Source organism: Drosophila miranda (genome assembly GCF_003369915.1).
Source record: "Drosophila miranda strain MSH22 chromosome Y unlocalized genomic scaffold, D.miranda_PacBio2.1 Contig_Y1_pilon, whole genome shotgun sequence".
Taxonomy (NCBI): Eukaryota; Metazoa; Arthropoda; class Insecta; order Diptera; family Drosophilidae; genus Drosophila; species Drosophila miranda.
The window spans coordinates 3,034,429-3,046,921 of NW_022881603.1; the positions used below are offsets into that span (position 1 = coordinate 3,034,429).

General features: G+C 39.4%; 1 protein-coding gene and 1 long non-coding RNA gene across 2 annotated transcripts; both read left to right on the forward strand.

Moving 5' to 3' along the window:
- The first annotated feature begins 470 nt into the window (after nt 1-470).
- Nucleotides 471-3,458, forward strand: LOC117191259. Its single transcript, XM_033396177.1, has 2 exons — nt 471-1,702; nt 1,780-3,458. Exons 1-2 carry the CDS (start codon nt 1,695-1,697, stop codon nt 3,200-3,202), a joined length of 1,431 nt encoding a protein of 476 aa, XP_033252068.1. The 5' UTR covers nt 471-1,694; the 3' UTR covers nt 3,203-3,458.
- A 2,467-nt stretch (nt 3,459-5,925) lies between these two features.
- Nucleotides 5,926-8,759, forward strand: LOC117191949. Its single transcript, XR_004474119.1, has 3 exons — nt 5,926-6,992; nt 7,051-7,404; nt 8,645-8,759. It is a non-coding gene; the product is annotated as an uncharacterized LOC117191949 (long non-coding RNA).
- Nucleotides 8,760-12,493: the final 3,734 nt, after the last annotated feature.

Below are 12,493 nucleotides of genomic sequence, written 5' to 3' on the forward strand. Positions count from 1 at the left end.
TTATACACGTGTCTGAAAAAAAAAGAAAAATTGAAATCAATAAATCGTCGAAAGTAGGGTGCACATGCCAAGCTGCCCCAAAAATTAAGATCAGTGTGCCGAAAAGCCGAAAGATCAGTGATTCTCCAAAGATAAACCCGGTTTCAAGCCCCAAACGGTAATTACATAACCCCCCGCTTTGACATGTGGCTGATAAAATTTTTCTTCGCCAAAAGGGGTCTGAACTTTGCCGGTCGATCTCGGTTTCTCCAGTGTAATTTAATATTGACGAAAGTTATCCAACGGAGGTCAAACTTCTGCCGCACAACGAAAATTTGCGATCAACCTTATTTTTGACCTTGGCAGAGGACATACAGTTGCCTCTGAAATTCTATGTCGTGGCCTGGATAGGCACAGACATATCCATATCGGATGTCTTCAAGGAAAATGATTGACACACACACACACACCCACTGAATTCAACCGTAGCTACTATTGCTATTATTATTATTTTTTTTGCATTTAAATTTTGTACATTATAATCTAATCTAGGACACATCAATGCATGCAGGCCTGTTGCAGCGATGGAAAACCAAACGTAAGCTACCACTAAAAGTAAGAAAAACACCGCTTTGCTTATAATTTGATTTGTTCTTCTAAGCTTTTCTCCTCTTTATATATATAAAAAAACCCCTAAAATTAAGTTGCTGTAACTGTAGATAAATAAGATGTTATGAAGATTTGAGGTGATGCTGCGGATGGTTGTTAGTTGGAGTGGAGTTAAAATATGAAAATACACTGAAGATTGATCAACATGAAATTGGAGTAGAATAACTATACAGGGGTATTGGGAATGGGGAACATATAGAGGTTTAAGGGTTAACACAAGAAATAGGCGAGCAGAGTTAACATGGTAGGGTGGGTAAACGCGGAGATTACAAGACCTAACTCTGTGCGGAGATGCATATGGCACTATTGATTTGATTTGTATAACACCTAACGGCCAGGTTAGCACCAGAATCTCTTGTATGTGTTTAGCTGGAACAACTGAAAGATCCCCCCATCCGACGAGCCCTAGCCGAAAGATCCCACACAGTGCTAACCATAACATCTATGCAAGTTGTCTAGTTTGTGGAATGCGTCTCGAAAGCTACCACACCAGAACACCGGGACACATTACAAAAGTGGCGCCCAACGTGGGGCACGATACAACAACAACCGTAACAAAACTTTGTGTCTCAGTTATTGTCAGCATATAGAATTTTTGCTTTTGTTTCCTTTCCGGAAAACTGCAATGGTTGGTGCAAGTCACAGTCCATTCTGTCCGAAACGATGAGGGAGCATCGGGTCTATATGCGTGCCAGGAGCTAAGTGGAAGAAAATTGTATTAATGTCTGTGGAAATCTTTAAGATTTAGAATGCTAGTCATTAAATCTTGATGCCCGGAACAATTGGTATATTTTTTTTCTGAAGCTTCAGCTCGTGTTGAAGACAATATTTTTTTTTTAATAGTATATTTTGGGAACAAGTCATGGTGTGATATGTATTGCCATAATCTTTGTATGTTCCAAATCTCAATACCCTTGATCCGTATAGTTTATTTTTGGAGTGAATTTGACATTTTCGAGCATTTATTCGGTAAAATTCTTAAAGATTGATTTGTGTGTGCACCATGGCCGTAAGACGAAGCTTAGATATGACCACATCCACAAATAATGAACAGGTTTGCAGAGTCTGTTCACACCCAATGATTTCATTGGATTTAAAACTCATAACACGATGTAAACATATTTTCCATAGAACATGCATTTTGAATTGGCTTGATAAGTCGCGATCTTGCCCAACATGTCAAAACAATGTTACAAGAAACAGTTTATTAGAGGTTCTTTCCGAAAATGTTGCCGACCACAATCTGAACCTGGAAACAAATAGTTTGGAGAGGATTCTGTTAACTAATAGTCAAAAGAAGAAAAAGAGACAGTCGCAGCAATCAAATGAGATAGTAGATCTCGAGGATAACAGTAACGTATTGTCTAATTCTGCTTCTGCGGATAACCCAAACCAAGATGTAGGTTTCTTAGAGCAGAGAATATTATCACAGGTAGATCATCGAATAACTTCGCAAATTAGTCAAATGCAGTCCATGATCTCGGAACTGTCTCGTCAAATTTCTAAGTTAACAACAGACAGGGCAGGAAGAACGGATGCAATACCTAACTTCCATACCAATGCAGATGATAATGGAAATAACAATGAACCTGATTGGGGAAGAAGAACTACTAGAGCTTCGTCACTTAATCTAGAAAGAGATGTACCCACCTTCATACCCAATGAATATAGAAATAGTAGCAATCTACCGGAGAGAAATGATAGTTTCAATCTAAGTCGCGATGTGGGAAAAGTAGAAAATTTGATTAGTAGCTGGAAAGTGCAGTATAATGGCTCACGCAATGGTATGCCGGTAGGGAAGTTCATATACATGATTACAGCTTTGACAAATGATAGCTTACGAGGAAACTTTGAAGTGTTGTGCGAACACATTCATATTCTCTTTAGTGGCCGAGCAAGTGAATGGTTCTGGAGATACAGACGCACTGTAGACAGAGTAAACTGGTCCGATCTTTGTAAGTCGCTGAATTCCTATTTTCTTGAACCGCTATCTGACGATGACGTGAGAGAATTGATAAGAGATCGCAAGCAGCAAATCCGCGAAAGTTTTGATGAATTTCATAACGGAGTTATGCATTTAGTAGATCGCTTACAATACCCTATTAGCGAGAGTCAACTAACGTCAATTCTGAAACGAAATCTGAGACCGTTTATGAGAAAGGAGTTGTTCTATATAGAAATCAATTCGGTTAGCCAGTTGAGAAAATTAGTCCTTAGACGAGAAGCTTTTAGTGAGGAGTATAACACCGCTAACCCGAAAGCAAACACACGAAAGCAAATTAATGCATTGGAGTATGACCAAGAACGTTCAGATAACCATCTAGGAGAGCAAGAAATTTGCGAACTAAAAAGAACTAGAGCCTTAGAAGAGATTCAATGCTGGAATTGTCGCAGGTTTGGCCATAAACACGCAGATTGCCAATCTGATAAGAAGATATTTTGCTTAGGTTGCGGAGCTGAAAATATAATAAAACCAAATTGTGAAACCTGTCAGGAAAACCGAAGGTTGAGCGGCAACAAGAACAGCAGTTACCGCTCAAATCCTCAACATTAAATAAAGAGCATTCTTCTTCTTACTGTCCGAAAGTCAATATAATTCCTAAATATTTAAATTCTAAAAATATTCAAGGTAAATTATATCCAATAGTCCCGTATCATAAAAGACTTCGAAACTATGAAGAAATAAGAGAAAAAATATTTGGTAGCGATTTAGTTAAAAAACCCAGTTGTGTCCGAACTAAGAGAAATACCATTCGTTTTCGTAACGTTATAAGAAAAGTTAAAGATAGAATGAGGGGTATATCGCTGAGTCTAGATTCGATTGTTGATATAAAAAAGGATATTACACCATTTGTAAAAATAGATATATTTGGTAAGACTTATGGAGGATTTTTAGATTCTGGTGCATCAGTTTCATGCCTTAGTGGGGAAGCTGCAAAGGAATTTATAAGCAAGAATAGGCCCCATATTGCAAGCAAGTCGCAAGTTGAAACAGCTGGAGGACAAAAATACAACATTCTTGGTTACGTAGAAACTGAAGTAAGCTTTAGGAATCAGACTAGATTGTTAACCTTATATATAATTCCTGATTTGAAACAAAACCTTTATCTGGGAATGAATTTTTGGAATACTTTTGGCCTGATGGAGAAACTAGCGAAAACTTTGTCAATAAATAAGATTGAATTGCCAGAATTGTTAAATGCCGAGCAACAACAACGCATGGAAAAGGTTGTGGCTTTGTTCCCAGATTTTAATACGGAAGGCTTGGGGAAAACGTCTATGTTAGAGCATTCAATCGAATTACTTCCATCGGCAAAACCAATAAAACAGAGATATTTTTCAGTATCCCCGGCTGTGGAAAAACGGATTCATGCGGAAATCGATGATATGCTTAGTTTAGGAGTAATAGAAGTAGCACCGCCAACTTGTTCTTGGAGTAGTCCCGTTTCAGTAGTACAAAAGGGTATCAGATTTCGTATGTGTCTAGATTCGCGCAAGGTCAACTTAGTGACGATAAAGGATGCTTATCCACAACCCAAGATAAATGGTATTTTATCGAGGTTACCGAAAGCAGAATTTATTTCATCTTTAGATCTGAAGCACGCCTTTTGGCAAATAAATCTGAAAGAATCTTGCAGAGATCTAACAGCCTTCACTGTACCAAATCGCCCTTTGTATAGATTCAGAGTCATGCCTTTTGGACTTACGAACGCTGCACAAACAATGTGTCGATTAATGGACATGATTATTCCACCCCATTTCAAGAATAGAGTCTTTGTCTATCTTGATGATTTGTTGTTAGTTAGTGAAACATTTGAGGATCACCTTGGACTGTTGACAGAAATGTCCACTGTGTTGAGAAATGCAGGCCTGACGTTGAACTTAGACAAATGTCGCTGGTGTGTTCCTAAAGTTCGTTATCTTGGTTATGTGATAGGTAAAGGTTGCATTAAGGTAGATACAGAAAAGGTCTCCGCCATCAGAAATTTGCTCCCACCTCGTTCGGTGAAAGAACTCAGAAAGTTTCTGGGATGTGCGGGTTGGTATCGCCGATTTATAGAAAATTATGCATCCCTGACAGCACCACTCACAGACCTGACCAAGAAGGTTAAGTCTTTTCAATGGACTGAGGATGCACAACAAGCCTTTGAAGAGGTAAAACATCGATTAACCTCAGCACCGTTATTAGTCACACCCAATTTCGAGAAACCATTTATAATTCAATGCGATGCATCCAATATCGGTGTCGGTGGAGTCCTGGCCCAGTTGGACGAAGATGGCATAGAACGGCTAATTGCATATTTTTCTTATAAGCTAAATCAAGCCCAACAAAAATACTGTGTAACCGAATTGGAGTGTTTAGCTGCAGTATTGAGCATAGAGAAATTTAGGGAGTATGTAGAGGGTCTGGAGTTCAAAGTCATAACGGACCACGCTAGTTTAAAATGGCTTATGAGGCAGACAGACTTGAATGGCAGACTAGCTAGATGGGCACTAAAACTGCAGCATTTTAATTTTGAAATAGAACACAGAAAAGGAAGCTTGAACATAGTCCCAGATGCCCTTTCTCGACTACCGACTGAAGAGATAAGCGAAATAGAAGTGGTGTTGCCTGAAGTCGACCTACAATCGCCTCACTTCTGGTCCAATAGCTATACCAAGTTAAAAGATACAATTACAGAGAATCAAAGCCGTTTGCCAGACTTGAAAATTGTAGATCGTTACATTTACAGGCGAACTCAGTTTTACCAAGGAGACTCAGTGTCAGAGTCAAACTGCTGGAAACTTTTGGTACCATCAGAATTGACACAGTCTGTATTGTATAATGCACACGCGCCTACTCATAGTTCTCATGGTGGCATCGGAAAAACGTTGGAAAAGCTTCGTCGAAATCTTTTTTGCCCAAATATGATAAAAGACGTCAAAGAATTTATTGCGAGATGTGAAGCTTGCAAACAAGTGAAAGCCCCAAACATAACTCTCAAGCCTCCAATGGGAAATCCTGTAGTCTCTGAGCGACCATTACAACGGCTCTATATGGATTTCATAGGACCTTACCCTCGATCAAAGCAGGGAAATATAGGAGTATTTGTTGTTTTGGACCACCTAACAAAGTTTCATTTTTTGAAGCCGTTGAAGAAATTCACTGCAGACCTTATTATAGAATTCTTAAAAACAAATATATTCCATGTATTCGGTATACCTGAAGTTATAGTAACTGATAACGGAAGCCAGGTTAAGTCGAATATATTTAAGGGATTCATGCAGGAGTATGGGATAAAGCATATGTTTACTGCAATTTACAGTCCACAGGCTAATGCCTCAGAGCGCCTTAATAGATCAATTATATCTGGTATCAGGGCTTATCTAGGGAAAGACCAACGGCTATGGGACGATAAGCTCGGTGAGATATCCTTCGCCTTGAGATCTTCACATCATGCCGCAATAGGATTTTCACCATATTTTGCGTTGTTTGGTAATCATATGATAACGCACGCAGACAACTATGAATTGCTGAGGAGGATAGAAATGCTTAAAGAGGGCGAGAATATTTTGACTACAGACAAACTGCAAATTGTTAGAAACAAGATCATGGAAAACATCAGTAAGGCATATAAAACCAATAAGAGAACGTACGATTTGCGCACAAGATACGTTACGTTCGAACTCGGCGAACACGTCTATAGACGAAACTTTGCCCAAAGTAACAAGATCAAGGCATTTAATGCAAAATTAGCTCCTAAATTCTTGAAGGCAACTGTAGTTCGAAAGTTTGGTAACCACTGTTATGAATTAGAAGAAGATGGTCAACAGATAGAAAAGTTCCATGCCAAAGACCTACAAAAGTGCGTAACTTAAAAGATGACCGTTTTCCAGCTTATTTTGAACAAGTAGAACTGCTTAAAAATAACCTGTGGTGTGACGGCCAATATTTGGATGGACTTATTTGTGTGCACAGAGCTGTAGCTTATCTGCATGCAAGGGAATAAACGGGAATAAAGCGAAAGCTTTTGACGGGAGAGCGAGCTTTGGGTTATCTTGGTGGGTTATCTAGCCCTTGTGCTTTAGAATGGGATGAAGAAACAAAATCAAAGCTCAAGCGCTGGATCATTCGATCCATGGAACTAAATTGTGGAAGGTCAGTTTGGTGGTACGGCGAGATAAAAGAAAAGAAAAGAATAAAATGTTATACACGTGTCTGAAAAAAAAAGAAAAATTGAAATCAATAAATCGTCGAAAGTAGGGTGCACATGCCAAGCTGCCCCAAAAATTAAGATCAGTGTGCCGAAAAGCCGAAAGATCAGTGATTCTCCAAAGATAAACCCGGTTTCAAGCCCCAAACGGTAATTACATAACCCCCCGCTTTGACATGTGGCTGATAAAATTTTTCTTCGCCAAAAGGGGTCTGAGCTTTGCCGGTCGATCTCGGTTTCTCCAGTGTAATTTAATATTGACGAAAGTTATCCAACGGAGGTCAAACTTCTGCCGCACAACGAAAATTTGCGATCAACCTTATTTTTTACCTTGGCAGAGGACATACAGTTGCCTCTGAAATTCTATGTCGTGGCCTGGATAGGCACAGACATATCCATATCGGATGTCTTCAAGGAAAATGATTGACAACCGTTGATTGAATTCAACCGTAGCTACTATTGCTATTATTATTATTTTTTTTGCATTTAAATTTTGTACATTATAATCTAATCTAGGACACATCAATGCATGCAGGCCTGTTGCAGCGATGGAAAACCAAACGTAAGCTACCACTAAAAGTAAGAAAAACACCGCTTTGCTTATAATTTGATTTGTTCTTCTAAACTTTTCTCCTCTTTATATATATAAAACGAGGTGGAACGTTGTGAGTTGCTGCGGACACCGCAACTCTACAGTTATACCCGATACTAAGTCAGTATGGCTCTCGTGCGGCAGACGCCGCTAATATTGAACCACACGACAAAGAGTGCTTGCGAGAGAGACAGAAAATCAGTCTGAGCGTGACGTCGGGCGCTGCGTAGCCACTGAAAATTGATTTCTTGCTTTTGGCTACAAAAATGCTCCGATCTGATCCAGATTCAGCAATCTGATAGATATGGTCATTATCTATGATTCTGCGTTTTTAGTTTTCTCGAATGTGCAATATTGTGGATGCAACAGATTTTCGTCTTTTGTGGGGGCGGAAGGGGGTGGGGCGAAATTCTGAGATATACGTTTTATAGTGAGATCTAACAGAAGTGCGGATACCAAATTTGGTTACTCTAGCCTTAATAGTCTCTGAGATTTGTGGATGCCCCAGATTTTCGTCCTTTGCGGGGGCGGAAGGGGGTGTGGCGAAATTTGGACACGAAACGGTCAAGGTCCGATATCACAGGAGTGTGGATACCAAATTTGGTTGCTCTGGCTCTTATAGGTTCTGAGATCCTTGAACTCATATTTTGCAATTGACAAAACCGACCATGAAACCTGTGTGTTAGAGAGAGACAGAGCGAGAAAGAATAAAATTGTTTTCTTGATTCTGGCTATAATCATTATACGATCTGGTTCAGATTTTGCACTGTAGAAGATATGGTCATCCTCACCGATTCTGCGTTTTTGGTTTTATCGTATCTTTAAAAATGTGGATGCCACAGACTTTCGTCCTTTGTGGGGGCGGAAGTGGGCGGGTCGAAGTTTTGAAATATTTTTGTAGCAGTGACATATCACAGAAGTCTGGATCCAAAACATCGTTGCTCTAGCTCTTGTAGTCTTTGAGCACTAGGCGCTGAAGGGGACGAACAGACGGACGGACGGACGGACGGACGGACGGACGTACGGACGGACAGACGGACAGACAGACAGGGCTCAATCGACTCGGCTATTGATGCGGATCAAGAATATATATACTTTATGGGGTCGGAAACGATTCCTTCTGGACGTTACACACATCCACTTTTACCACAAATCTAATATACCCCAATACTCATTTTGAGTATCGGGTATAAAAACCCCTAAAATTAAGTTGCTGTAACTGTAGATAAATAAGATGTTATGAAGATTTGAGGTGATGCTGAGGATGGTTGTTAGTTGGAGTGGAGTTAAAATATGAAAATACACTGACGATTGATCAACATGAAATTGGAGTAGAAGAATAGGGTGGGTAAACGAGGAGATTACAAGACCTATTGATTGATTTGATTTGTATAACACCTAACGGCCAGGTTAGCACCAGAATCTCTTGTATGTGTTTAGCTGGAACAACTGAAAGATCCCCCCCATCCGACGAGCCCTAGCCGAAAGATCCCACACAGTGCTAACCATAACATCTATGCAAGTTGTCTAGTTTGTGGAATGCGTCTCGAAAGCTACCACACCAGAACACCGGGACACATTACAGATAGCAAATTGCTGAGCCATCTCGTGAAGACATTTGCGGCAGTTTGCCACGGTGGCCGAGTTCGACGAAATCGCATTAAGTGATTTGATCGCATAGATGTTTAGCTGGGTTGCTGTGGCAGTGACCGTTTGAAGGCAGTATAGAACCTACCTGATTGCTGTAACTTCCGCTTGGAAGAAACGTAACTAATAAACACCTTTTCTATAATTGATATGTTTTTGAAATATTCATGCATATGATTAGTATCTTGTATATATATGTGTATGTATGTGTATGTATATATGTATATCTCGATCCTGATACCTATTCTTGGTCTCTGTAAGAATACAATAAACTGCAAAATATCTTTGTGATATTTAAAACAGAGACTTAATTTTTTTTGCATTAATTGGAGCATGGGATGACAAACATTTTCTCAAATCTATAATATCCATTTCCCCAAGGGTATGCCAGAGCATGATGCAATTATACAAGGTGGTCTCGTCGGCAAAAGTTAGTCCCTTAACGTATGCTAGCAATAAGTGCGAGTGAAGGGCACATAGTATAGTGAGTGTGAGTGAGACGGTATATGTTGATGTTGATTAACCCTTAACAGGCCCGTGGGTTTTAAAATTTAAAAAAAAAATGATTTTACTGATATATTAATATTTAAATTTTATGCAGCCATTAATAATTTGTCTTCAACATTTTTAGTTATATTAAAATGTTCTTTTACATAATATATAAAGATTACTTCTAATTCTGTGGTATTTTTTTTATATGCTTTTTATAATTTTGTTGTTGTCGGGACATAAGGGTTAAGAATATATCAAAAAATTCGTCCGTGAACAACCTTCATCATCATGCAGTGACGATAAGGGACAACACGAACGAACTTCGGCTCCCGACGAGACCACCTTGTATAAGTGCATCATGTGCCAGAGTATGGAATGGGACTCACTGTCGTCAACCGGTTATAACCGATTCAAATAATACGACGAATTCCTTGAATTTGATCTTCCGTCGAATAATACTAGCTATATAGAACATTTAGCCATGCCCACATAATTTTATCCGCTTAGTGAATCAATTTTCTACTTGACTGGCTTATTCTAAACACTTCTATACCGTTGAAAATAAAAATTTAGTAGATTGACAAAATATACCGATATACCGTAAATATACCATCGCTTCAATTGTGACCTCAAAAAAATATCGAAAAGTATTAAGAACACCGCAAACGGTCACCCTGCCGACCAGTGCAATAAAATATACGGTCTTCCCCTCAATATACCAAAAGATACCGTCTCATTTTTATCCGCACCACTAACCATACAGTATACTGGCGCTAGCCAGTGTGTGACGCTTTCGTTGTATGAACTGGCACATCTATATACTATATGGTTAGTGTCCGCACTTAGGCCACTTAACCTACATAGCCCCCTTTAGTTCAACAGGTGCACAACTGAGTTAAACCGCGGAAAATATTACTGTTTGTCAATTCTTCTTGTAAATCCATCCTACTCTTTACAAACAAAGAATCGTACAATATCTTTCAGCTAAGCTGAGCTACAATTTTTCAAGATTCATAATTTTTGTGGAGATTATTTTAATAGCCACTGGTGGGCAATGAGTTAATCGTTCTCTGTCCATGTTAGGAAATCATATTTTTCGATTTTTATATTCGATGTAATATTACTAGCAAGCTTGGAGCCTCAGCCATGAACACAAAATTTAGTTTTATTGATGAATCAAGTTTAAGTAATTCTTATGGGATTGTGTCTGAAATACGGCTTAGGCAGATAGGGTCCAACAATAAAACGTAAGTGAAATGTTTCGTCTTTTGAACATTTGCTACCAACTGCGGGTATGGACATATTTATACCCTATTTGCTTTCTGTTTTCCTAGCTGATTTTAAAGGTAATTAATAATAACCTCTCTCATATTGAATTGTTTTATTCCTTTTCATGCAATTGATTAGTGCCCTGTATTTGTATATGTCTCCATTATAATACCCGTTCTTGGTCTCTGTGAGTTGACCAGAAAATGCTTAATTAAAGCAGAGACTGACTAGTTTCTGCAAACATTGGATCTATAATATATATATATATATAATATAATATTTTGTATCCAAGGGTATACCTTGCTAATGATAATGGGTTCAAACGTAAGTAAGTATGAAATGTAGGTAAATTATTGTGATGAAAAATCCGATAGATATTTTTGTGCGATATAACGGAATTTATCAGGTTTCTATTTCAAATGAACAATCACAATCATGGTTCAAAATTCCATTTTTTCTAGCATAAATTCTTAACATGGACGTTTAAGGACTTTCTGCTGTTTTTTTTACCTATTTCGAATACCAAGAATTCCTAATATTTGTACGAAATTTTATTACCAACATATTTTCCATGCTGCAGCTCTGAAACTGTTCATGCGGTCTAAGAAACTGTGGATGCGCACTCCATTTGAATTTCTGTTGCTGCTTTGTTTGCCGGCGGTTTATTTGTTCCTGAAATGGCTTTGCTGTTAATTTAATTTGTATCAAAAAACACTGTGGAGATAATGTTTTTTATCCCCAGTCGGCCGACTAATTATTTCGAATTAAATAAAACTCGGCGCAGAAATAAAATTACGATATGTTCTTTAATGCGTGACATCCAAATTGCAAGTGTGGCTTGCCTGCCCTTTACATTGCCGCTCCGATCGCTAAGCGCAGCTTCGCTCGGCCGACGTCGGTAGGCAGACGCAAAGCGGAGATAGCGAAGAGCGAGCTGGCAGAGAGCGTTTAGCAGGGCAAGCAAGCGCAAAGCTTTAACAAACAAATGAGTGACATAGACATAAGTAACAAACAAAATAAGCGGCTGAGGGCCAAGAATTAGGTGCTATTTGGCAAGCAGCTCATCGGCTGGGTTCTGCTCCGAACATTCACCCCCCGTTGAAAGGCAAAGGCTTTCAACAGATCCGTCCTGAAGGGGCAGAACCGCTATTTTTCCAACGGCCCTCTTGAAAAGGCCCTTTTGAGTGCGGATGACGGCTACTCTGATGGTTCCATCTTTTCCTGGGATGACGCTCTCAATGCGGCCAAGCGGCCACCTTAATGGTGGCAGCGTTTTCTCCTTGATCATGACGAGCGCTCCTAGCTTGATGTTTGGAGACGATGACCGCCACTTGCTCCGCTCCTGAAGAATCGAAAGATACGCCGTGCTCCATTTTCTCCAAAACGCCTGCTTCATTTGACACAGCCGCTGCCATCGACTAAGTAGGTTGACCCGGAGATGCGCCACATCTGGCTCGTCGAATGCAGCTTTCGGGGCTCCATTGAGAAAGTGGTTTGGCGTGAGCACATCTAGATCATCGGGACTTTCTGTAATTGCATAAAGCGGACGGGAATTTAACAAAGCAGAGATTTCACAAGCCAAGGTCTGAATTTCATCAAGAGTAAAAATGTAGTTCCCGACGATGCGATGAAAATGATATTTAGCTGCTTT